This window comes from Panthera tigris, chromosome B1, assembly GCF_018350195.1.
Source record: "Panthera tigris isolate Pti1 chromosome B1, P.tigris_Pti1_mat1.1, whole genome shotgun sequence".
Taxonomy (NCBI): Eukaryota; Metazoa; Chordata; class Mammalia; order Carnivora; family Felidae; genus Panthera; species Panthera tigris.
The window spans coordinates 15633829-15660423 of record NC_056663.1 but is presented as its reverse complement, the minus strand read 5'-3'; the positions used below and the strand labels follow the sequence as shown (position 1 = coordinate 15660423).

Genomic DNA, 26595 nt, shown 5'->3' with positions numbered 1-26595 from the left:
TTTGACGTGGGGATGAGGTCTGAGCTCTAATATGGTCTAAGATCACCTTCTCTCAGATAGTTTTCATTGTGGACCTAATCTCCAATTCCTGCTTGTGACCGTTAAGCTGAATTGACGGACAAGTTATTATAACTTTTATGTAGTAACACTTCATGTGGGTACTGCCCTATATAAATGTTTCCAGGAGAGGACCAAGAAGAAATGACTCTCTAGTGCTCCCATCCTGGGGTGGGGAAAATAATTTCTTTAAGCGGACAATGAAACGTTAAATGCTGCGGAAGGTTTTTGAATTACTGTTATTTATTACAGTTGATCTGACTTCTATTTTATGAGAAGATTAAAACCTTGACCTTCAGTTGGTTTCCTATTAAAGTTTGCCCTCCAAGTGTCCTAGTCTGCGGGGCCGCCATAACAAAATAGCACAGGCTGAGTGACTTAAATGACAGACATTTATTTTCTCACAGTTCTAGAGGCTGGAAATCCATGATCAAGGTGTCAGTAAATTTGGTTTCTGGTGAGGGCTCTCTTCTGGCCTCCTCGACGTGTCCTCACATGGCCTTTCCTCTTTGTGCACACAGAGAATGAGAGAGAGGTTTCTGGTGGTTCTTCCTCTGCTTCCAAGGGCACCAGCCCTATTAGGTCAGCCCCCCAGTTTATGGTCTCATTTAACCTGAATTACCTCCCCAGGAGCTCTATCTCCAAATACGGTCACACTGGGGGTTAGGGCTTTAACATAAATTTGGGGAGGGGGACATAATTCAGTCTGTAGCACCAAGGGTATATTTCAAACTTGCCTTTTAAAAAAAAGTACTTATCAAGCAATATCATGCCTTTCCCTCCTGCCCTTGGCACATTTTACATAATTTGCTTTTGCGGTCTCTGGGAGGGTTGCGTAGGTCCTAATTTTTGTGCTGGGAGCCTGTGCCGAATGGTTTTGGGGAATGTGCATCTTTGGTGGCTGGAGAAGGTCTGTCTCTTACCTACACTCACACTTTCTTAGTCCCCAGTTCCTTTTTCGACATACAACTTTATAAACAGAATTCAACATTTAGTGCCTCATCCACCTGGAATTTTAATTTCCTAATTAGCCTTCAAAGAAAACTTAAAATAAGGTTAGTGGCTCATGGAGGCGAATGGCTACAAACTTTGTTTAACATTAATTATACTATCGGGGGCACTCACAACTTTGTAAAACTTCTAATCTTAGTAACATACATTTGGGGGCGGGGGCTGGGCGGGTACCAAATCAGAAAATTGAAAAGTATAGAAATTACCGAGTCTGACTCCTCATTATGTAGCAGTTTCCTACGAAGATGTACTATTTGGGACGCAGATCACGCTTGAATAAAATAAAGCTAAGATTATGGCGTGTGCAGCCTCCATCACCTGCTTCTGGAGCTGCTGAGTTTGCTGGTGCTTCCATCTGTCACCACATTATCGTGAGGGACAGGCCAGCTTCAAGGAGGGGACGGGCACAGCCCAGAAATGGTTGCGTAGACACCCGACGAGGCCTCCGTTCCTTAGCTGGTGTGGCAACAGCTGCTGTAAGGCAGCCCCTGCTTTGGCCAGAATTTTGTACGTAAATAACATGAACATTCTTAGCCTTGAAACGGAAACCAGATGCCTTGCTCAATCCAGCTGCAACCTGTATCACAATCAGCATTTTATTGCAGATGGTGCCAGATCAGAGCTTGCACCAAACAAATCAAGATTATTTTTCATGGGGTGAAGTAGGCCATTCAGGTGAAGACGTTGATCAAACTAAAATACTCAACATGCGTTTATACTATAAAAGAGCTTGGAAATTCAATTTCTCTTCTCTCGTCCTTTCCCTTTTCAACACAATACACTATCTTATGTTGTAATAGATCTTCTGTTTCCACAACATAATATGTTACCTTGTGTTGGAACGGACCTTTTACTTCTTAAGGTGACATTGAGCTTACTGGGCTGTGGGGTACTGTATCTTGGAAACACTAAATAATTCAAGCACATGATTCCTTAATATCCCAATCTGGACAAAATCTGCCTTATTTTGATTAACGTCGTCAGGAGTGGGTTTACTTCATCAGGAGTGAGCTCTACTCTAACTGTATAATTAAAGTGTTGATTTTCATTTAATCCTTTGGAGAGAAACAATTTTAGGGGCGCCTGGGTGGCCGACTTCGGCTCAGGTCATGATCTCGCGGTCTGTGAGTTCGAGCCCCGCGTCGGGCTCTGTGCTGACAGCTCAGAGCCTGGCCTGTTTCAGATTCTGTGTCTCCCTCTCTCTGACCCTCCCCCGTTCATGCTCTGTCTCTCTCTGTCTCAAAAATAAATAAACGTTAAAAAAAAAAAATTAAGAATGTAAGCAAAAGCTGTTTCTCCTTGGTATTGAGGTATTATGTGCTCTGAAATACAAATGGGGAATTTCTGGGAATCTTAATGCTTTTCTGCTTGCTGGTATCTGTTTGCAGAATACGGTTGATCCTTCCCCAGATGATACTTTGATCTCTTTCTTGCCTCTTGCCCATATGTTTGAAAGAGTTGTAGAGGTAGGCCCCTTGTTTTACTTTTCTTGCTTGCTTGCTTGTTTTTGTTGTGCTAAGTTGTCATGTTTTACAGAAGGTACTTGCCTTGAATGCCAGTGACACACACATTTCGTTTTTGCCACTTGCACACATGTATGAGCAGCTTCTGCAGGTAAGTCTCATGTGTAGACTGTCATCCCCACAGTTAATTCTTTGCTCAGCCCCGTTTTAGAAATGGTGCTGATTATTTTAAGGAGTATAAATTTGGGAGTGGGGGTCCGGATACTTGAACTTTATTTTTTTTTAAATTTATTGATTTTTGAGAGAGAGAGAGAGAGAACAAGCAGGGGAGGGGCAGAGAGAGACAGGGAGACACAGAATCCGAAGCAGTCTCCAGGCTCCAGCTGTCAGCACAGAGCCTGACGCAGGGCTCGAACTCATGAACCGTGGGATCATGACTTGAGCCAAAGTTGGACGCTTAACTGACTGAGCTACCCCGGCACCCCGATATCTGAACTTTATTAATCATTCATCTTAAAATTAGAAGCTGAGACTTTCAAAGGATATGCACGTGGGCATGATTCCAGAAATTTAACTTTAAAAGTAGAGTTTTTATGAACACCATCCTACAAAGCCTTGAGAGGCTTCTGCCTCTGTAAGAAGTCTCTATTTTTGATGGTGCTTGTTAATAGCGCACAAGTCGGCTTAAGACACACTTTTTTTCACCAGTATTCTCAGTGCCCTTGGGAAAGCAGGGTGATGTACAGCTGACCTTTGCCCGGGCTCCCTGTGCACAACTGTGTGACTAGTTTAAAAACTGACCGAGAACCATCTCTTTTCCTTCTTGGACAATTTTGGATCGTATACTTCTAGGAAAAAAAACAATGGGTGCCATCCATTCATTTAACAAATATTTACTGAGCAGCAGCTGTGTGCCGGGCACCGTGCGAGGTGTCTGTGACAAAGAGGTGACTAATCCAGAGCTAGCGGCCCTCTGATTGGCTGCTGCCCTCAAGGGCACTCTTAGCCCTAAAGGATCAAGGGTCACGAGATCCCATCTTCCATCTGTTACCTCTGCTACTGCACACCTCAGGAGATCTTGTGAGTTTCCAGAGTGATCTCAAGCGAGCTGATAATGGACCATGTATAACTAATGGCAGTTTTGGAAGGATGCCTGGGAGGTCGGGGCACACCTGAACAAAAGCCCCCTGCGCTTGAAAATTTCAACTGTGAACGGTGGTGTCCCTTTCCAGTGGTTTCTGCTTTCGGGCCTGAGACCATTTGTACTTCCGTGACATCATCTTTTGAATCTCTCTTTCTTTTTAAAATTTAAAATAGGCTGACTGTCAAGCACTTATGGCTTGCCAGTGCCATTTGCATCAGACAGGAACACATCCACACAATGGATCCTACAGCAGGCCACTCTGGTGTTTGGTGGCCCGGGATCTCAATGGCAACATATCCAGTGGCTTTTCAGAAATTTTTAGTTAGATTCAGATTTTCAAAATGAGACTTTAATAAGCTTGGCAAGTAGCCAAGTTTGCAACGTAGCTAGGTTTTTGTTTTGAGAATAAATTAGGCCTAAAGTTTCTAGAAGAGTAAAATACTTGGATCCCGTGACTTTCACCACCCATTTATCATAAACCTAAAACAGCGGAAGCTCCGTCATCGTCCCTAAAAACGCCACCCCCTGGTTCTTAACCAGCTCCTTTATCTTCAGGATGATCAAGAGAAATCCCGCATTTCCATGTTGTGCAATGACTGGGGAATGTAAGAACACTTTTTGAAAAGATACCTACGTGTAGAAACTTCAAACTTTCTGGAAACTGGTCCAAAATGCTCAAGCTGAAGCCCTGTGTATCTGTGTGTATGTTGTGTAGCGCCTGTTGCGATGCTGATGTTATTTTCGTTTCCTGCCCTAGTGTGTAATGCTGTGTCATGGAGCTAAAATCGGATTTTTCCAAGGAGATATCAGGCTGCTTATGGACGACCTCAAGGCACTTCAACCCACTATCTTTCCTGTGGTCCCCAGACTGCTGAACCGGATGTTTGACCGAGTAAGTTCTGAGCAGCAGAGAGGGGGACCTCGAGTCCGAGACTTGGGTTTGAATCGGGCTCAGCCGGGTACCTTCTGTTCCCATGGTCTCAGGAAAGCGCAGTTTACCCATCGGTAAAACCAGAAATCATCTACCTCACAGAGCTGTTGGTAAGGACTCTGAGAAAAAAAAACAGACCAACAGACTTTGTTAACTGAAAGGCCCAACACAGGTGTAAGTGGGAGGTCACCTTATTTGTACAGTAAACTCTTTTGAGCCTCTGTTCTCTCATCTGCACGATGGACTGTTCCCTCCGCCCCATGCTGTGTAGCTCATAAAATTGCTAATCGCATCACATGAGAACAATAACTGTGAAACGACTCTATAAATTATAATGTCCACGCACACATAACATGACTTACTTAGCCACGTAGAAAGAAACGACTGAGCCAAGCCAGGGATGGAGAGAATGCCAGCCTCTCCGTAGGGCGTCACTGTGGCACGGACCACACATCCTGGGCCAGACCAGCTTGTGGCATGAGCATTCTTCAAGATGAATTTGGACCGGGCAGTTTTCATGCTCTTTATTGGAAAGCAGGGCTTCTGTTATCTATGAGAACCTGCTCGGTTTTTTTAATGGTTCTTTAAAGAAACTTTTTAGAATAGCTTGATTGAGATATAATTTACCGTCCGTATAATTCACCCATTTTTTTTTTTAATTTTTTTTTTCAACGTTTTTTATTTATTTTTGGGACAGAGAGAGACAGAGCATGAACGGGGGAGGGGCAGAGAGAGAGGGAGACACAGAATCGGAAACAGGCTCCAGGCTCCGAGCAATCAGCCCAGAGCCTGACGCGGGGCTCGAACTCACGGACCGCGAGATAGTGACCTGGCTGAAGTCGGACGCTTAACCGACTGCGCCACCCAGGCGCCCTAACTCACCCATTTAAGTGTAAAATTCAAAGGTTTTTAGGACATTCACAGAGCTCTGCACCCATCACCAGAACCCATTTTTACTACCTTGAAAGGAAACGTTGTACCTGACCTATAGCTATCCTCTACCGCCTTCTACCCCCAGGCAAAATGAATCTACCTTTTGCATGTATAGATTTCCCTGTTCTGGACTTTCATATGAATGGAATCATGACATATCTGTTCTTTTGTGTCTGGCTTCTTTCACTTAGCGTATTTTCAAGGTTCATCCATGTTGTAACATGGGTCTGTACTTCATCCCTTTAAATGGTCAAGTAATATTCCACTGTATGGTTATAACACATTTTTTCTTTAAAGACACATTTATTCAGCGTCATGATCAGACTATTACATTTAGCAATCAACAGCATGGGTGCAAAAAAAAAAAATCTACATTAAAACCCTTTGTTGGAATGCTTTACACTTTCCACAGAACAGAAACTAAAATAACCTGTTATACAATTAGTCACAAATACAGTCCTCGAGTTTTTTTGCCCATACACATGAGTATTGTCTAAAACATGTCTTCTTTGTAGCAGCTAGGCCCTGCCACCACTGTGCTTGGCGGAGTTCACAAATCTGTTGTAACCTGTAGCTTCCCTGTCACTTCTCTGGCTCTCCTCTCCTGCTAAGCTTTGTTTCCTGGCCGTAATTAAAACCTTCTGCCACTGCCATAGCAGCCGCTGCTGCTGGAACCACCATAGCCACCTTGGTATCATGGTTTGGCAAAGTATTGGCCTCCACCACCATAGGGGCCAGAGCTTCTGCCTCCAAAATGTCCTCCTTTCGTGGGTCCAAAATTTGAAGATTGATTGTTGTAACTGCCAAAATCATTATAGCTTCCACCACCTCCAAAGTTGCCTCCATCATTACCAAATCCGTTATAGCCATCCCCACTGCCACCATGTCCACCACCACCTCGACTGCCGCCAAAGCCACCTCGCGGTGGCTTTCTGCCCATGGCAGAAAAGTTTCCTCTGCGGCCAAAGTTGTCATTCCCACCAAAACCACCTCCACGACCACCACCGAAGTTCCCAGAACCACTTTGACCTCTTTGGCTGGAAGAAGCACTAGCCATCTCTTGCTTAGATAAAGCTTTCCTTACTTCACAGTTGTGGCCGTTCACAGTATGGTATTTTTGAATGACAATCTTGTCTACAGAGTCAGGGCTGTCAAAGGTCACAAAAGCAAAGCCTCTCTTTTTGCCACTGCCTCGGTCGGTCATGATTTCAGTCACTTCCATTTTCCCATACTGTTCAAAATAATCTTTTAGATGATGTTCTTCAGTGTCTTCTTTAATGCCACCGACAAAAATCTTTTTCACAGTTAAGTGGGCACCAGGTCTTTGAGAATCTTCTCTCGAGACAGCCCTCTTTGGTTCCACAACTCTTCCATGCACCTTGTGTGGCCTTGCATTCATGGCTGCATCCACCTCTTCCACAGTGGCATAGGTGACAAACCCAAAGCCTCTGGAGCGCTTGGTGTTGGACCTCTCGTTACCACACAGTCCGTAAGCGTTCCCCATTGCTCAAAATGGCTCCTCAGACTCTCATCGGTTGTTTCAAAGCTCAAACCTCCAATGAAAAGCTTCCGCAGCTGTTCAGGCTCTTTGGGAGACTCTGACTTAGACATGACGGCGGTGGGAGGGGAGACTTTCACGATGCTTACTCGGCGGCGTCCACGGGCAGAAAGCTATAACACATTTTTTTTGACATAACAAGATCAGTCCTGTTATAATGGTTTGGCATTTTATTTTTTAAATTTATTTATTTAAATTAAAGTTAATTAACATTCAGTGTCATATTGGTTTCAAGAGCAGAACCCAGTGATTCATCACTTACATATAACACCCAATGCTCATCCCAACACGTGCCCTCCTTACTGCCCGTCACCCATCTAGCCCATCCGCCCCCACCCAACACCCTGCCAGCAACCCCCAGGCTGTTCTCTGTATTTGAGTATCTTATGGTTTGCCTCCCTCTCTGTGTTCATCTTATTTTTCCTTCCTTCCCTTCTCCTATGTTCATCTATTGTGTTTCTTAAATTGAACAGATATAACACATTTTATTTATCTTTTCATGCATGGGTGGGCATTTGGGTTGTCGTCCCTCTTTGGCTATCGTGCATAATGATGCTATGAACATTCATGGACAAGTTTCTGCATGGACACATGCCTTCTTTTCTCTTGGGTACTTACATTGGAGCGGAATTGCCGGGTCACATGGTAACTCTGTGTTTAACTATTTGAGGAACTGCCAGTCTACTTTGCAAAGTGACCGAGCTGTATGACATTTCCCACCCCACCCCCAGCAACGTAGCGGGGGAGGTTCCAGTTTCTCCGCACCTTTGCCGACACCTGTTGCTGTCTGACTTTCTGATTCTAGCCATCCTCGTCATTTTAAAACCTTCTCTTTTCTTGACCCATCAGATTTTTGGGCAGGCAAACACCACCCTGAAGCGATGGCTCCTGGACTTTGCCTCCAAGAGAAAAGAATCAGAGCTTCGCAGTGGCATCATTAGAAACAACAGCCTGTGGGATAAACTGATCTTCCACAAGATACAGGTGACAGATCAAAACTGTTGTTTGTCATGTAAACTAACTTTGGCTTCAGAGTTTCTATGAGGGCTCTTTTTTTAAAGCAAAGTATGAAGGTAAGAGAGAATGGCATGTTTTTATTAAGTCTGGCACATTTCTAAAAATTAAGGACCAAGCCACTAAGTAAACCCTAGTATCCAGTATAAACCTGAGCAACGTGGTGAGATGGCAGGGAAGGAAAGGAATCAGGGTATTAGAGCTTTTCTAATTGTTTATTTTGCTTTGCTTTCTGAAACAGGTATGTTACTTTCAATGTCATTTTTTAGGTACAAGTGATAAAGAATGTGGAATAACGATATTATGTCCAAACAAATGCCAAAAAATGTGGCGTTTGCCCCCAGTCCACCACACTCTTGTGCTAATTCCTTAAAAATACATGCAAGTAGGGGCACCTGGGTGGCTCGGTCAGTTGGGCATCCGACTTCGGCTCATGTCACGATCTCACGGTCCGTGAGTTCTAGCCCCGTGTTGGGCTCTGTGCTGACAGCTCAGAGCCTGGAGCCTGCTAAGGACTCTGTGTCTCCCTCTGTCTCCCCCCCCCCCCACCGCCCCCCTGCTCAAGCTCTGTCTCTGTGTCTCTCAAAAATAAATAAACATTAAAAAAATAATATTTTTTAATTGCAAGTAAAAAAAAAAAACAAAACAATACCCACAAGTAGTGGTGTTGGGTTATTCTTCAGACCCATTGAGAGTGAAGGGTGTCGCTTCAGCTCCAGCCAGGCATTCCTCCTTTGAACGCCTGTGAATTGTGTGTGCATGGGTGAGCTCTGTGTGGCTGCGGAGAAGGAGTGGTGGATTGGGGGTACTGGGTTCCCAAAAGGTGTCTTGGAGAAGCCCACCAACGTGCAGTCATTTGACCCTCACTGTCTCCTCTCTCCTTGCCTTGTAAGTCGAGCCTGGGAGGAAAGGTCAGGCTGATGGTCACAGGAGCCGCGCCCGTGTCCGCCACCGTGCTGACGTTTCTGAGAGCAGCGCTCGGCTGTCAGGTGAGATGGGCATCACTGCAGCCGGTTGTCTCCGCCTTTTCCAAGCCCAGGAATCTCCTTTCCAAAAGTCATCCTTATAGTTCGGTGTCTTATTTTGGCTGGGAAGATCGTGTCATGCGTGGGTTGCTCGGAGAAAGGAGCGTGTATGTCTTTAACACGAGGCGCGAGAAGATGCGTCTGTGGCCACCACGGACTGTGTGATTTTCTCTAGGGTCAAGCACAGTCCAGGAGACTCGCCTTTAACCAGGCCTGAGGTATAGAAATGGGTCGCAAGCGATAAGCCCCACTTGCAAACCATGGAGAAAAACCTGCCTTAAAGGGGTCGGGGGAGGCAGGAGAGACTGGGTGACATATAAGACATGCGTGGGGCAGAGCCGAGAGCTCACAGAGCCAGGACATTCCCGAGTGGGTGGTGTGCAGTGTGACCTGTCGGGCCACGTCAGTGTCCCCCTGGCCTGTCTGCAGGAGGTTAAGTAGAAGAAGATGACCATGGACAGAGGCTGGTGTTTTGTGTTGGGGGTGAAGATGTTTGGGTGCCATAACAAAGCCGTAGCAGTAGCCTACAAATTTACCATATCCGTAAAACCTTGGTTTGCAGGCATAATTCGTTCCGGAAACATGCTTGTAATCCAAAGCACTCCTATGTCAAAGCAAATCCCCAGAACCATTGGCTCAGCTGTGATCATGTGACGTTCGGCCTCACATACTGCTCCTATTGCAAGACATCGCTCGTTTATCAAGTTAAAATTCATTAGAAATGTTTGCTCGTCTTGTGGAACACTCGCGGTACAAGTTACTTGCCATCCAAGGTTTTACTTGTACAACATTTAAAAAGAGATTTCACTATGGTCATGGTCAGCCGTTGCTCAGGAGTTACAAGAACTTAATGGTTTGTGCACTTGCAGCATGGGTGTGACTGTTTCCTTTAATAACGTTTCATCTCTTGCTGGTCCAGTTTTACGAAGGCTACGGACAGACCGAATGCACTGCCGGGTGCTGCCTGACCATGCCTGGAGACTGGACAGCAGGTACGCATAGCGGGCCACTGCTTATTGGAAGCCTGTTATTCCAACCAGAATTACTGGAATTGGGTTCATCATTGGTTCATTAACCAACTTAAGTTCTGGGTCTCGAGTGATTAGGCCTTGGGGCAGCCTCATAAATCAGGGCGCCTGGTGGAAAACAGCCGCTGTGGCAGAGCAGGATGTGCTTTGAGGACCCAGCTGTAACACAGGGGGCAATGTACCTAGATTCTGAGGCTGACAGCTGAGACATGATGCCCTTTTTACCAGGTTCAGAATGTTGGGCCCAACAGAGCCTACGAGGAATTGATTGGGGTCTAATTATTTGCTGGTAAATTTGAATTGAATTTACGCTGGGTGCTATGCTAGGTGACGAGACCGCGGAGCAAAAGAAACAAGTCCTTCCTCCAAAAAGGCACAAGTTGAGGCAAATACGGAAATCATCGATGGAGCAGCTGTCATGGATGAGGTTGTGTGTTAGGTGCTTGAGATGTACGTCATGTGCACTTCATCGCATCCCTGTGAAGTAGGCCCTGTGACCCCGGAGAGGAAGTGATTGTTGATTAAAAAGCATGTAAATAATGTATAAGAATTTGCACAGCAGTAGGCTTTGCAGCCAGGATTCCAGCCCGGGTCTGACTGCAAAGTTTCTGTGCTCTCCTCTGTAGCACACAGGTAGTACAGAGTTCTCCACTCTGCAGACCCCGCTGATTTATTTGGCGTGTTAGAAATACGAGCGCGATCCAGTAACACGGATTCTAGTGTCTTGGACCCTAGTAGCACAATTCTGCTGGGACTGCCACCAACTGTCTGTGACCCTTTTTCATGGTTTAACTTATGCAAAAATTATTAAAACATAGGAGGAATTCTTTGTGATGCTCTTAAAACCTATCTCATTTCTGTTATTTGTTTGTTTGTTTGGGAAAAGACAGCCCCAGTCTGAACCACTTTGGGCAGGAGAGTTGAGTTAGCTGTGAAAATAAGCACCATCCTATCTTAATAAACTTAAATCTAAAACAAGTTCTCCCGTATGTAAGGAAGTAAAGACGGTCTTGGTCAGAGCCAGGGGGTGTGGGAGAGAATAAACCAGGTTTGGCAAAGCTGCGCATATTCTTTCCTTTTTTTTTTTTTTTTTTTTTTAGTAAATGTTTATTTACTTTTGAGAGAGAGAGCGTGAGTGGGAGAGAAAGAGGGAGACAGGGGATCCAAAGCAGACTCTGTACTGAGAGCACAGAGCCTGATACAGGGCTTGAACTCACAAACCGTGAGATTATGACCTGGGCTGAAGTCAGACGTTTAACCAACTGAGCCCATCAGGCACCCCTGTGTCGTTTTCTTACAGAAAGCAGGGATGTTAAGTCTGTTGAGAGAGAGGCGGCAGGTGATAAGCAGAGGCCATCGGATCCTGGGAGCCTAGTTGAAGTTTTAGAAAGCTTGCTTCCGGGTGTTTGTAGGAAACCCTTAAAACCGGCAGCCAAATTATTTCTACTCTGAAAAATAATTTGGAGCACCAAACTTGGGAGAGGTCCCTAAAAGACTTTTGAATATTTGTCTCTCTTTGAAGAATAAACACTCTATGTTCACTTCCTGCGGAGGGTGGGGGGGGGGGGGAGGGACAGGATATAATGGGAGAAAACAGAAGTTTACACCAGCTGTTGTTATTATGAGCAGGAGCAGGCTTGTTTGCTATAAAAGCAATTCGGCTTCAGGGTATTAGTAGTCCTCCTGGGAATGATCATTCTTTTATTGAACATGCAGGCCACGTTGGTGCCCCAATGCCTTGTAATTTAATAAAACTTGTTGATGTAGAAGAAATGAACTACCTGGCAGCCAAGGGCGAGGGCGAGGTAAGTGAACCCCCCCTCCCCCGCCCCTCGTCGTTCACCCTCATCGCCATTCCTCTGACGGATGGCCGTGACCCCTGCACTGCTGTGACCTCGGCACTGTCGTGTAAAGGCATTGAGCTTGATGTCATTGGTGCTCCGGGATCCAACAGGCTTCTTTCTGAAGGTTCCTAATGCGGGAGGGGTACCACTAACATCTCGTCTATCAGACAGCAGAGGGACTTGGGCTTCAGAGCAAAGGCTCCAGTGCTGCAGGGTCTAGAGCACAGCTCTGGTGGGCTAATTGCCCTGGATACCTGTTAGCGAGCTACTGGCTAGCGGAAGGAAAGCCTAATGACTTCAAAGTGATTTCATCCCCCTTGGGGCTTTCCAGCAGCTGTGAGCAGGAACCTCAGGCACAAGCATTAGCCCTACAACCTGACTGCAGCTGAGGTCGTTAAGACAAGGAAACAGGAGCATTGGAGGTACCCCCAAGATCCCAGCGTGGCTTTGGTAACTCCTGGATTATAGAATTCAGGGCTTCTGGCTAAAGGTGGAGACACGTGCACACACACACACACACACATGCACCCCAGCTTTCTCTGGACAGCCCCCAGTAAATGCTGTTAACAGATTATCTTTTCCCCCCACACTTCCGTCAAGATGTAATCGACCTACAACACTGTATGTGCTGTATGTTTAAACGGCACAGTGATTGGGGCATCTGGGTGGCTCAGTCGATTAAGCATCTGACTTCAGCCCGGGTCATGATCTCACGGTTTGTGAGCGTTCATGGGTTCGAGCCCCTGGGTGCCTCGGTCAGTTTAAGTGTCTGACTTCAGCTCAAGTCATGATCTTACGGTTTGTGAGGGTTTGTGGGTTCGAGCCCCGTGTTGGGCTCTCTGCTGATAGCTCAGACCCTAGAGCCTACTTCCGATTCTGTATCTCCCTCTCTCTGCCCCTTCCTCACCCATGCTCTGTCTCTTTCTCTCCAAAATGAATAAACATTAAAAACAAAAGCTAAACAGCATGATGATTTGACATACATATATTGTGAAGTGAATTACCCACAATAAGTTTCATTAATATCCATCATCTCACATAGATATAAGAAAAAAAGAAAATTCTTTCCTTGTGATGGGAACTCTTAGGATCTCATTTTTTTTTAACTTTTTTTTAAAGTTTACTTCTTTTTCGAGAGAGAGCAGGGGAGGGGCAGGGAGAGAGAGAGAGAAAAAAAGCCCAGCGTGGAGCCTGACATGGGGCTCAAACTCATGAACCATGAGATCATGACCTGAGTCAAAATCCTGAGTCAGATGCTTAACCAACTGAGCCACCCAGGTGCCCCCTCATCTCTTAACATGTAAATATATCCCATAATAGTGTCAATTGTAGTCACCACACCGCACATTCTGTCCCTGGTACTTCTCTTCTGACTAGAAGTTTGTACCTTTTCACCCCCTTCCTCTACTTTCTCCTCACCCCCCTCCGTGCTTTTCCTCTTCAGGTGTGTGTGAAAGGGCCAAATGTCTTCAAAGGCTACTTGAAGGACCCGGCAAAAACGGCGGAAGTTCTGGATAAAGATGGCTGGTTACACACAGGGGACATTGGAAAGTGGTTACCAGTAAGCTCTCCCCTCCCCTGTCCCCAGAGACTGTTGTTTTCTGCCATAGGGAAGAAAATGTCCCATGGGTTGCAGGGAGCGGCCTCATTTTTCTCTTTTCCTGCCAAGGGGGTATGGTGTAGGCTCTCCCATTTCCTGAAGGGAACACGCTTACGCTCTGAGCGTGCCCGGGTGGGATTTTCATCTTAACTATGACAGATAGGTTTGTTTTTGATGCTTGACATCAATTCTGGTGGCTGCTTCCCATTTGAAATCCAGAGAGACTCCGTACGGCCTTTTATGTATCCGGGCTGGACCTCGATGTTAAGGCCTTGGTTTAACAAGGTGTGGGGAGCACTGTGGTAGGCCTCCAGGAAGGTGTGGTGGGCAAGAATTTGTGAATATATGCGTTTGTTAGGTCTGCCATCTCATTACAAATAGGAGAAGTGTTCCACGGATTAGGCCAGCTCCTTTGGATTTAGTCTTAAATTTATGTAGAGAAATTCCAGAGTCCACCATAAGAGGGAGAGTCATGTACAAGAAGCCACATCCATAGGTTGGGCCAATTTTGCTTGCTGTGGTACCAACCACTGCTTTTTCTAAGTGGTTACCATGTTTAATTACAAGCACTGGAATGGCTAATATAATTTTCATTATTGTGTATTGGTCGATTCTTATAGATTTAAGGTGCACAATACTCCCCGAAATTTTTAGTGAAGTGGAAAATCCGCCCCTCATCCCGCCGAGCCAATTAATTCAGACTTCAGCATACCCCAGTTATTCAGAAATAGATTAAGTCCCTCTTTCCAAGTTCAAGAGGGATTACGTGTCAGTTCTAATTCTGGCTCTGGCGCTAATGAACACATTTCATAATCTCTCTGGACCTCAGTCTACTCCTTGTGAAAATGGCGCAGAACCAACGTGGAATGAGAGAACCACAGAAACTCCCCAACAGCTGACTTTTGGAAGCCTAAGAATGACCCTGGGATGGGGATGGGTTGAATGGGATGAGGTTTGGGTTACCAGAGGCAGGCACTCCTGACATCTGGCCAGTCTAGCGCAGAGATTGTAGCCTCCCCACGGTTATTGTGTGGGCAGCTGACCGACGCTGCCCCGGGGGCCAGGAGCAGTCCCCTCCCCCGCCCGCCCCAAAACAATGACAAAGGAAGCAGGCGTTAGGCCTCTGTATAGCAAACATCCACTGAGCCCTCACTCTGTGCAGACAGAGTGCTCTGGGAGGATACGTCGCTGTCTGTACTCTCAAGGAGCAGGACTCATTCTTAGGGAGCCAGATAGGTAGCAAGCTACTAGGGACGAAGTGAAAGCATGAGCTCTGGGGTCCCTTCTCTCTCTCTCTCTCTCTCTCTCTCTCTCTCTCTTGTTCTCTCTCTCTTTCTACTTGACTCACTGGCCTTGGGCAAGTCACTTAGTCTCTCCAAGCCTGAGTTTGTCTCTCAGATGGGCTGATAGCCCGCCTCTGTGCCATGTTACCAGGATTAAATGATGCCCTGTGCAAAGTGCCCTGAACTGTGTGTGACTGACACGGGGCGGGCAGGGGCAGGGGGCACCAGCCACGGACCCACTGCCAGCCCCTCCCTCCCCTCTAATAAACAGAATGGTACCTTGAAGATTATCGACAGGAAAAAGCACATATTTAAACTGGCGCAAGGAGAGTACATAGCACCGGAGAAGATTGAGAACATCTACGTGCGAAGCGAACCTGTCGCTCAGGTGTTTGTGTACGGAGAGAGCTTGCAGGTACGGGCCCTCTGCCCTGGGAGCCGTGTCACGGGGGCACGGCCAGGCCTCGTGCTCCGGAGCTTTTCGGTGCCACGGGGAGTTGGCGATGGGTATTGAATTGACTTTCATGTGCGACGTGCCGGAGTACTACTGGGTTTTGCTGCCTGGCATTTCTTATCCAGAAGAGTTTTTCTCTTTAAATTGCATATTTTTATTTTACCTGGCTCGAGTGGCCTGGTGTACCAAGGGGAGTTGGATAAAGATGTTAGGGAGTGAGGAGGGCACCTGTTGGGAGGAGCACTGGGTGTTGTATGGAAACCAATTTGACAATAAATTTCATATTAAAAAAAAAAAGATATGAGGGAGAGGGTACAATACGCTTCGAATTTAATTATGAAAGGAAATATTGATACGTTGATTATGAGAAAGTTTAGAATTTTCGAACATGTTAAACGCATCATAGCTATGTTGTGCCTCCTGAACTGTTTTTGAGCAGTGGTGGTTCTGAACCGGTATATATACATAAAATTGAAAACCAAGGTCAACGCTGTAGGGGCACGTCTCTTTGCAAAATGTGGGGCGGACGATGGCAAGGAAGAGAAAGGGGTCTGGTTTCCTGAAAGTTCATCTTTTTTTCAAATCTTGAGACTTTTAAATACTTTTGAAAGAATATTTTCTTATCTTGTAAGGAATACACCTATTTTTCTTTGAGTGTGTACTGGGTTTTTTTTGACCTGGTACCTTACCATGCGTTTGATTTTTATTTAGTTTTATTGTTACTAAATTGTAAAAAAGAAAAAGGCGTTAGAGATTTAAAAAAAATTTTTTTAATGTTTTATGTTTGAGAGAGAGAGAGCACAAGTGGGGGAGAGACAGAGAGAGGGAGACGCAGAATCGGAAGCAGGCTCCAGGCTCCGAGCTGTCAGCCCAGAGCCAAACGCAGGGCTCGAACCCATGAACCGCAAGATCGTGACCTGACCTGCAGTTGGCTGCTTAACTGACTGTGCCACCCAGGCGCCCCGCCCCCCCTTTTTTTTATTGTTTTGTTTATTTTTGACAGAGAGAGAGACAGAGTGCAAATGGGGGGGGGGGCAGAGAGAGGGAGACAGAATTGGGAAGATGTAAAGAAAATGAATCTGTATAAATTTTCTCTCTTTTTTAGAGCAGTTATTTGATGATATCTATTGCCCCACTTGCTTATTTGATGCAGTTTTATTAAAATCTGTATATATATAATATGCAAAAGTAAATACAAATTAGGGTTTTGTCAGATTTTGATGCCCAGTGGCCCTTTTAAAACATTTAATCGCAAAATTCCTGATGCTGGGTGTAGTTTACAGCTGGGAGTTCTTAACCTGGGCTCCATCGACCCCTGGGGCTGGTAATATGTTCTGAAGAGAGCGTCCGTGACCTCTGTCAGATCCTCCCGGGGTCTGTGGTACCAGATGACAAAGAAGCACTATCTCAGAGTATCTGCATCAAGCCGTGTCCTAACTCACTCGTCTGTGTTAAAGGCATTTCTCATTGCAATCGTGGTACCGGATGTTGAGATGTTATGTCCCTGGGCCCGAAAGAGAGGATTTGCAGGCTCCTTTGAGGAACTCTGCAGGAACAAGGTAAGGCTCCGAAGCGTGTGGTCTACCTCCCGGACCTTGGCCTGGCGCCGGGCCTGCCTCCAGGGACCTCCAGCACAGCAAGCGTGTTGTTTTCTTGCCTTACTAGGATGTCAGAAGAGCCATCCTAGAAGACATGGTGAGGCTCGGGAAGGACTCTGGCCTGAAACCATTTGAACAGGTAAGATTTTCATCACCGCGCACGAACCCCTGCAAAACAGGTTTCCGACTTGAGGATTTCGTGTGAGGAGGTGTGGAGCACGAGGTGACCTAAAGAAAGCCACGGGGAAAGAATGATGGAGCGGCTCGGCAGCGGGAGGGGGTTTCTGTAACCAAGGAGTAGGCATTCTCCTTTCCTGGAGGTCGGGATCCAGGCCCGGATTCTGTCGTGGGCATAGCCCCTATGCCGTGTGGACAGAGCCGGCTGGCCTGAGTCGGAGGGACTGGACCGGCCACAGGGCCTCCGTCCCTTCAGGTCTACGGGCTTTTTAGATTCAAGCTGTGTCTGCCCTCGTTTTTGCTTCAATCACCTCATTTATTTGCAGGTCAAAGGCATTACTCTCCACCCCGAATTATTTTCTGTCGACAATGGCCTCCTGACCCCAACAATGAAGGCTAAACGGCCAGAGCTTCGGAACTATTTCAGGTCACAGATAGATGAACTTTATTCCACCATCAAAGTTTAACGTGAGAAAGAAACCACACACCTCCAACGTCTCCTACTGATGGCCTTCACGTTGGTAATTTTGACTAGAGCACGCGTAGGAAAGGGAGCGTCCGTGTTTGACTTGTGCATTCGGGGTTCTTGTCATAGGAATATTAGAGGACGTGGAACACTGCCTTACAGTCCCCTCGTGTTGCAGACCATGCTTATGGTGATACACAATTTCCAAAATGAGCCTTAAAATTGTAAAGGGGGAACTATAAATGTGCTAAGTTATTTATGACTTCCTCAGTTTAAAAAAAAAAAAAAAAAAGGCGGGTGAAAACTTCTGTCTCCCTGTTTTTCTAACCAAGGGATTAGGATTTTGCTGCAAATTCTGCATTTGTCTGCTGCTCTCGAGTACAGTGCCCTGGAGGGAACCTGTCCCTTAAAAACAAGAACTGTCCCAGCTGGAGAACATCACAAGTGGACCAGAGATTCTTTTTTAATCCCTGCCTCCTTCCCTTCACCGCCTCACACGCACTCTGACGACCCCTCTGATCCCGGGGTATGGAGCGCGCACGCTTCCCCGCTGTCCCCGTTGTCCTGTAGGAGCAGAAGTTTCCCAGAGAAGGACAGAACAGACTCCACTGAAAACAGCACAGATTACGGAGTCTCCGATGAATGGCTGCTCACCTGAGCGAATGAATGGATTCTGGCATCCATGGGGCAGAATGCGCTCAGACCCTCTTCTCTACGCCCGCTTCCCTCCCTCCATCCCTTCCCAGGGGTTATTAAAAAATCTCCCTCAGACTCTGCAGTGAAGAGAAGCATTTCAAGAAGGAAATAAAATCACCTGGGTCAACCATGCTCAACTGTGACGCCTGTGTAACTGTTGACTTTATCTTCACCGAACCAGTCACTATTTGTGATGGCCGATGGAGTTTTAATGTGGTTTTCACATCAGAAGATTACGTTGTGATTAACGGGCTCCCCCGGCCCCCAGTAAACTCTCAGGCAAGGCATGTCTTTCAAAATATTAAGGGAATAGATCTACTTGGGTACTTATTGAAATGGACAGTAATAAACACTCTTACAATGCTACCTGATTTTTATGAAATGTATTTGCCAAGCCAAAATTCTAGGATGTAGAAATCTGGAAAATTCATTTCCTGGGATTAACTTCTCAAGGGATTTTTTTTTTCTAAGTTAATTTGGGAAATTAGCTGCATTTCACTTTACTGCAAGTCTTTGCCACGTGTGACTGAATCAAGTTGTCATTTCGATACCGAAAGCAGTTGGTTTGGGATTTGTGAGCGTCCGTGTATTATACAAGCACAACAGGGTTTGCACTAAAGAATTGTCATTGTAGTAACACTATTTGGTAGCCTAACTTCGTACGTGTATTCTTAATTGCACACAAAGTCAATAATTTGTCACCTTGGGGTTTTGAATGTTTGCTTTAAGTGTTGGCTATTTCTATGTTTTATAAACCAAAACAGAATTTCCAAAAACAATGAAGGAAACCAAAATAAATATTTCTGCATTTCAAGTGGGTGAAAGCCTCTCTTTTCGTGTCAGGGGTAATATTCGGGATAGCCTTGGATGTGCACAAGGGAGCCGGAAGGGCCCTCGGCCTCAGCCCCGCCCTCCCGTGTCTTCGCCAACGCTTACAGGGGCCAACCGGGGCCCCTGGCTGGGCTCTCTGGCGACAGCCCTGTTGGGTGGTGAAGAAAACCATGGTGTGAGCAATACAGATATTCTTGGAAATGCAAATTCTTTGCTGGGCAGCCAGGTTTCAGGAGACACTGGCTGTAGTTGGGTTTGATTCTGTGTGTTTTAGTAATTCCCTTACGAAGCACTGTTTTAGATGTCTCGCTTACAGCAGCTGCTGTTTTCTCTTCCCTTTTCCTCTGGTTCCACGCTGTGCTCTCGTTGTAAATATTTCCTCTCCAGGTGCTCTGTAGTCCGCCCCCGGCTCCTTATGGAGTCTGTGACGTTGAAATCCGCCTCCTGCCCTCGCTCCCTCCCTTAAATCTCATGTTTGGTGTGGAGATGTTTGGTTCCTCCCTCTAAAGCTCAAGCCCTCTGCGCATATCTCTTGAAAGCCTCCAAACACGTTCTGCCTTTTGTTTGAGTTATTCAAACTCCTTATCTTGTCTTCCCTCATCTTTCTCTTCTTCCCCTGAGTTGAGGAAATGTGAGTTTCTTCACACTAGGGCATGACCTCCTTTTCCCTCCCTTCGTGCCCAACGTGGCTTGCACACCAGTAGGAGTTCATTAAATAAATCCCATTTAAATAGGGGATTCCCATGCAAATATGAACAAATACTTGGAATTTTGAACAAAACTTCTCTTATAATGAAGCTGATGTACACGTTGGGTTTATCCTTTTTTTTAAAAAAATTGTATCCTATACATAAATGTATCATCTTAATCGTTAAAAATATTTGTGTAATGTTTATTTCTGAGAGAGACAGAGTGCGAGAGGGGGAGGGGCAGAGAGAGAGGGAGACACAGAATCCGAAGAGGCTCCAGGCTCTGAGCTGTCAGCACAGAGCCCCACGTGGGGCTCGAACTCACAAACCGTGAGATCATGACCTGAGCCAAAGTCGGATGCTTAACTGACTGGAACCACCCAGGCGCCCCCAGTTAATTTTTTTTTTAATGTTTTATTTATTTATTTTGAGAGTCCTAAGCAGGCTCCGCGCTGTCATCACATAGCCCAACACGGGCTCGATCCCATGAACCGTGAGATCCTGACCTGAGCCGAAGTCAGACGCTTAACCAACGGAGCCACCCAGGCCCCTCGTCTTAGTCATTTTCAAGCCTACATTTCAGAGACATCAGGTGCGTTCACATTGTGCGGCCATCAGCGCCATCGGTCCACAGAACTCTTTCATCCTGCAAAAGCGAAACTCTACTCATTAAACACTAGCTTCCATCCCCTCCTCTCCCCAGCCTCCGACCGCCACCAATCTACTGGCTGTCGCCATGAATTTGACCCTAGGTAAATCCTACGGTGTAGCTGTCCTTTGGGACTGGTTTTTCCACTGTTCGCAATATCCTCAAGGTCGTACCATGTGTCAGGATTTCCTTCCTTTCTAAGGCTGAGGAATACCCCATTGTGTGCACAGACCACGTTTTCTTTATCCGTTCGTTCGTTGACGGATATTTGAGTCGCTCGTACCTTTTAGCTATTGAGAATAACATTGCTGAGAGCGTGTTTTAGTCCCTGCTTTCGATTCTGGTGGGTATTTACCTAGAAGTGCCATCGCTGGATTATAGGGTAGTTCTGTGCTTAAGCTTTGAGGAATTACCATACTGTTTTCCCCAGCGGCTGCACTGACCGTCTCACTGGCAATGTACAGAGATTCCAGTTTCTCCACATCCTGTCTGTAAACATCCTCTCTTGTTGGTTTCTGTGTTTTTCACAGTGCGCATCCTAGTGGGTGTGAAGAGCTATCTCATCATGGTTTCGCTGTGCATTTCTGTGATGATTAGTCAGGGTGAGCACCCTTTCCTGTGCTTGTTGGTTGTTTGTCCATCTTCCTTGGAGAAATGCCTTCTTCACGTCCTTTGCCCTTTTTTTTTTTTTCTTTTTTTTTTACAAGTTGGGTTGTTTGTGTGTTTTATTGAGCTCTGGGAGTTCTAACACTGCCTTTCGATTCTGAACTTTCATGGTGCTCTGTTGGGGGTCCGTGCCTGTTCAACGGCAGTAGATATTCAGTGGCACTCCATCCCACAAATCAAAACTAGACCTCAAAAGCCCTGTGGTCTGTGTCTCAAACCCAGTCGGAACAGAAGAGAAGGGCTTGGCTTGGAATGAGGCAGTCTTTTCTTCCGTCCAGATGCCCTGGGAGTTAAGCTTCTTTCAAGAACAGCCAAAGGGGCGCCGAGGTGATTCAGTTGGTTGAGTGTCCAGCTCTTGATCCCGTCGCAGGTCATGATCCCAGCCGGGGTTGTGGGATCGAGCCCTGTGTTGGTCTCCATGCTGAGCGTGGAGACTGCTTAAGATTGTCTCTGTCTCTCTCTCTCTCTCTCTCTCTCTCTCTCCCTCCCTCCCTCCCTCCTTCCCTCTCTGTCTCTCTCTCCCTCCCACCCTCTATTCCTTTCCCCTGTGCATGCTCTCTCTCTGAAACAAAACAACACAACAGCCAGAGGGCAGGAGTCTCCCCCGTAGAGCCCTAGAGAGGAGGTGTGAGTGGGGCAGAAATGCCAAACCACTTAGCGCTTTAGTGGCTGTGCCCTCACGGCTCCTCCTGCCCCTCCCTGCAGGCCCCAGCTGTGACCCACCCTCATTCTAGATCTAAACTCAGAAAAGCAGTTTGTTTGTAAGTATATTTGGCACTTGGTAAATATTTTTGCCCCACTCCCACATTTCAGATTACTTGGAATAATAATAATAACTAAAATGCTTTGGACGTCGCCCCGTGCCAGGCACGATTCTTGGCATTTTTACACAGGTGACCCACTTTACATTACAACCCCTGGAGCCAAATGCTACCGTTGTCCCCAGTTTACAACGAGGAAATGTCAGCACACAGATAATGTGATCAGTGTCCCACGCCCAGACGGCATGGACTCCGTCTGGCTCCGGACCCAAGCTTTCAACCCCATGCCATGGATGTTTCTTCTTGTCTTAGACCGTGAACTTCCTGACGAGACATGCCGGCGGAGTTATTTCTCGGTGCCAGTAGTTCTGCCTCGAAGCTTCGGTGCAGATGGTTTCGATTCCTGCCCTGTGATTGTTCTTTGTCCTGGCAAGAACTAACACCACCTCCCAGAGTTTTGTTCTGGTTTTACGGCTTCTCAGAAATCAGAGTTGCTCTCTGTGATGTTGGTAACCCCAAATCCACCAAGGACTAAAAGTTTCCTAGAGCCAGCCGCTCTGTTTGAGGAAGAAGATACGTGGAAAGCTGGGTCACAGGCCAACGGCAGGTTCATGAGGTCCCCGAGAAGTTCTAGAAACCCTCCTCAGTAACAGCTGCAGGGGCTGTGAATTTGGTACGGCCAGTGTGCCCGCCAGTGTGCATTCCTTACTGACGTCCGCATTCAGTCCTCACAAACCCCTGTTAGGCAGGGGGTGAGTCCACGGTTAAGTGTTTACCCTCAGCTAAGTGCCAGGCCCAGTTCTGTGCTGTGGGGACACAGCAGTGAGCTCAGCAGACAGGATCCTCGCCCTGACGAGGCTCCCTGTGTAACAGAGATGGACGGACACACAGGAAACAAAAAAGCAAACACAAGAATTCAGATTGTGATGGTGCTCTGGAGAAAACAATTGCTAGAGGATTGGGGAGGGGACCACAGGCCTGTTTTAAGTGTTGCGGTCAGACGAGGTCCCTTTGAGGAGGTGACTGTGGGGGATGATTGGAAGAAGGAGGAGGGGAACCAGCCTTGCAAGGTTTGGGGAAGGAGGTCAAAAAGCAGAAACTGTGAGTGCAAAGGTCCTGAGGTGAGAAAGAGCCCGATGTATCCCAGGGCCCAAAAAAAAGTAAGGCTAGAGCATCATAAGCAAGGGAAAGTGTAGTACTGGGGAAAAGTTAGAGATGAAGGAGGGCCAAGTTAGCAGGCCTCGCGGCCCAGGAAGGAATCTGGATTTTACGCTGGGTTCAGGAGGAAACCAAAGAGGTGTCTGAGGCAAGGAGTTACCCTCCCTGAGTTCCCCTTCTCAAAGACCACTCCTGGAGACCATGTGAGGACAGCATAGGGCATTGTGGCTTGAACCAGGTTGGTGGCAGCAGAGACAGAGGAGGAAAGGGCGGGGGGAGGACCGTGTGTGGGGAACCAGGGGAGCGGAGGGTTCAGGATGTGAGCGCAGGGGTTAGACGTGCACCCGCCCTCACCGAGCTGGGAAGACTCACATCGGTTTTGGGGGGAGGGAGTCAGGAGGTTGAATTTGGGCCGTTTCTATTGGAGGTGGTGAAAGAGACTCGGCCGGGGACCCTGGGGGACCAGAAAACCTGGATGGGAACCAGAGGAGGTCTAAGACAGAACCGGCCTCACCTATTTGAAAGCGAATTAAGGAGCCAGCAATGGGACTGAGAATGGCCTACCATGGAAGAAGGTGGGAAACCAAAGATGGGGTGTCCCAGAAGCCAAGAGAGAAAAGGTTCGGGGAGGAAGGCGATCACTTATGTCATATGCTATCAAAAGGTAGGGGACAGAGGAAAGTCCGCTGATCCCGCAGTGGTGGCCACCGTGGACATAAGTGTTCCAGCAGGGCAGAAAGGGCAGAAGCCGGGGGGGTGGGGGGGCGGGCGGTGGGGACAGGGGCTCCGGGGAAGTCAGGGAGATCAGCTAACTACTCCTGAGTTTTCCGACTGCAGGACCTCTCTACCTCGGTCAACTTTTTTGCTGTCCCTCCCCCTCCCTGGTGTGATGCCCATCACTGTGTCAGACAAGTCTCCTTCATTAGTCCTCAGGTACAGCTAATCTCTCCATTGTAAATGGAGACTTGGCAGCTTAGTTCATGTCACAAGGTGGAGGCGGGTAGATGCCATCGACTCTGGAATTTTCGTCCACGTTTCCAGTGATCTTTTCCTTTCTTGGCAGCAGAAGCAGGAGAGAAGTCTGCCAGTCCGTCCCAATTGCCAGGCAGGGCAGGAGGACAGAGGGCAGAAGGCCTTAGGGCTGGAGACCGAGCGTCCCTCCCATCCCTCCACCTCCAGCCCCCTCTGCATGTATCACCGGAAGTGGCCGTTCCTCCGTCCTCGGCCGCAGCAGCCTCAGCACCCAGAGCTGAGAAAGTGCAGCCCCTGTTACCACGTGAGTCTGCAGATGTGAGGTCCCCGAGGGCAGCCCTTTCTCCACGGGGTCCTGGAAGAGATGCCCAAATCTGAACTCCCTCCTTCGCTCAGCACGAGTCACGGGGAAATTGACCACCTTACCCGTTATCCATTATTTGGCATTAAAAAAAAAAAAAAAATCCACATTTTTTCCTTTTTGACTTTTAACTTCTCACTGTCGGCCTGCTGAAATGGTAGGCGTCTTGCTGGCTCAATTCTGCTTCTCGGCACTGTTCTTAAGGTACAGAGATGTTCTGCTCTTGGCCAGATGCAGGGTTTTGTTTTTGCGTAAATACAAGTTCTTAGCCACTCACTTTCGTTGAGATTTTTCGTGGGGGTGGGGAGGGGAACGTCAGCGTTCCCTAAGAGAAATTGTCCTTGCTAAATACTGAAGCTGCTGGGGTTTCCCCCAAGAGCTCTGGGCAGGCTCCCTGCTTTGCATGTGGCCAAAGTCGGAGGGTAAGTCCTGAGAGCAGCAGCGGGGCCCTGCCACAGGGCCACCTAAGCCCCAGGCACGGTCCGGGACACGTGTGAAGTGTGTGTGAAACCGGTTTGCTCACATTCTGCGTTGGGCAACATGTGCAGCCTGTGCACATACAGAGGGACTCTCCCTTAAGAGTCTTGTGCTTTCCCACACCCACTGATAACGCCTGCCCCACCCTGCTGCACTCCCGCCAGCTCCCCCGGCACCCTCCCCCCCCCCACCCCCGCCCACCCCGCCAGGTGGTGCACCCAGGAGGGATTCCAGGGCCGCCACTGTCTTGCTGAGGCTTTCTCCTATCATCTGTTGGATGTGTCCACTCCCCCTTTCCTGCTGCCCAGAGTGGCAGCTGTCTTCCACTGGGACCACTGCACCGGCCTCTTCGCTGGCCTCCTTGTCTCTGTGTTGGTCTCTACTGACTCACCCTGTTTTCCTCTGCTTTGCAGCAAGGATGATTTTTCTAACTCGTAAGTCTTATCGTGTGGTTGCCCTGTTTAGACCTTCAGAAAGTTCCTGTTGCTCCCAAGTCTGAACAGCTTAAAAGACTTAGAGGAGGCCTTCTCAGACTTTACTGTGCCTCAGATGCCCTGGGGATCTTAAAATGCAGATGCAGATTCAACACGTTGGGCGCTGGGCCTAAAATTGTGCGTTTTGAATAGGCTCCCCAGGGGATGCCAGCGCTGCTGGTCTGGGCAGGGCATTTTGAGGAGCAAGGAACTGGAGGACCCCTGCTGATGTCCCTAGCCTCGTCTTCTGCTCCCTCCCCAACCCTGCTCCAGCCACGCTGAACTTGTGCTAGCTTCCAGAATACATCACATGCTCGCTCACCACTGGGCCTTTGCACGTGCTCTGTCTCCCTAGAGCACGCTTCCTCTGGCCTACCTGGCTCCTGCTCCTATTCCAGGTAAACTGTAGATCCCACTTCCTCTGAGAAGCCTTCTCCCATTCTCCAAGCCTAGGAAATGAAGAGCCTGGCATGTTTGCGGCCTGGCAATGGTGTGAGGTGGAGGGGTAGGGTGGTTGGTAGTGATTTTCTTTATGCTAAGTGACAAGGTTAAAGGGGTGAGCAAGCTGGCCTGTGAGAACAGGGTGGCAGCCAGAGGGTAGGGGTAGCTGTTTACTCTTACAGAAGGTTCCAGAAAGAAGGTTTTTGTGTCACCTGGGGGTTGGAGAGGGAAGTACGTCTGGCGTGAGGTTGTCTGGCTGATGGTACTCTGGCTCTTTTCCATTCTCAGCTGAGCAGTGAAGGATCCCTGAGGTAAGGACTCCAGTTGCCCTGAACTCTGTGAACAAGGTCAGCTGCACAACTGTGTGTCCTCAGGCCACCCAAAAGTCGTGTCAGAGAGCAAGGACATTAAAAGGATGAGAACTGTTTCCAGAAACTTCTTTTTCTTCTTTTGGGGGGGGGGGCACAGCTTGAGAGCGAATCATAGAGACAAAGAAAGTTTCTACTGTAGAGATTTTATTTCTCTTATTTTCTTACCAAAATCTCTTCCTCTGGGGTATTCTTTTGCTTTCTCTTTCTCACTTGTGCCGCTCATGTGTCCCTTTCGCAAGTTTGAGTCATAAAACGAATTCCTCTGCAGGTTGGAATCAGCTATTGCTTGGCCAGAGAAATCCTGGATTTTGCTGGAATGGTCCTGCCAGGCTTCCTGCACCAGACGCAGCCCTGCAGGGAGCTGGGAATGGAATCTGAAACATGTGACGTTGCAGGTCATGATGCAGTGGTCAGGCATGTGATCTCAGCTTGGCTGCGGGCAGTGCCAGTTAGGTCTAGAAAAA

At 47.5% G+C, this 26595-nt stretch overlaps 1 protein-coding gene and 1 pseudogene across 9 annotated transcripts in view; one reads left to right on the top strand and one right to left on the bottom strand.

Annotated features, from left to right (window-relative positions):
- The window catches only part of ACSL1 (acyl-CoA synthetase long chain family member 1), a 77341-nt gene extending 52917 nt beyond the window's left edge, over positions 1-24424 (top strand). For 3 of the 9 annotated variants that reach the window (XM_042982974.1, XM_042982973.1, XM_042982975.1), the window contains 12 exons: positions 2457-2534; positions 2605-2682; positions 4433-4567; positions 7947-8081; positions 9005-9100; positions 10056-10128; positions 11881-11969; positions 13453-13569; positions 15163-15306; positions 16803-16904; positions 17011-17082; positions 17447-19096. In XM_042982974.1, the coding sequence (XP_042838908.1) occupies positions 2457-2534; positions 2605-2682; positions 4433-4567; positions 7947-8081; positions 9005-9100; positions 10056-10128; positions 11881-11969; positions 13453-13569; positions 15163-15306; positions 16803-16904; positions 17011-17082; positions 17447-17587 (1260 nt within the window). In that variant the 3' untranslated portion in view covers positions 17588-19096. Of the gene's footprint in view, positions 1-2456; positions 2535-2604; positions 2683-4432; positions 4568-7946; positions 8082-9004; positions 9101-10055; positions 10129-11880; positions 11970-13452; positions 13570-15162; positions 15307-16802; positions 16905-17010; positions 17083-17446; positions 19097-24099 lie in introns of those variants that run through there. The other 6 variants (XR_006216499.1, XR_006216498.1, XR_006216497.1 and 3 more) reach the window with 6 other exon arrangements.
- On the bottom strand, positions 5833-7204 carry LOC107181273 (annotated as a pseudogene).
- Positions 24425-26595: the final 2171 nt, after the last annotated feature.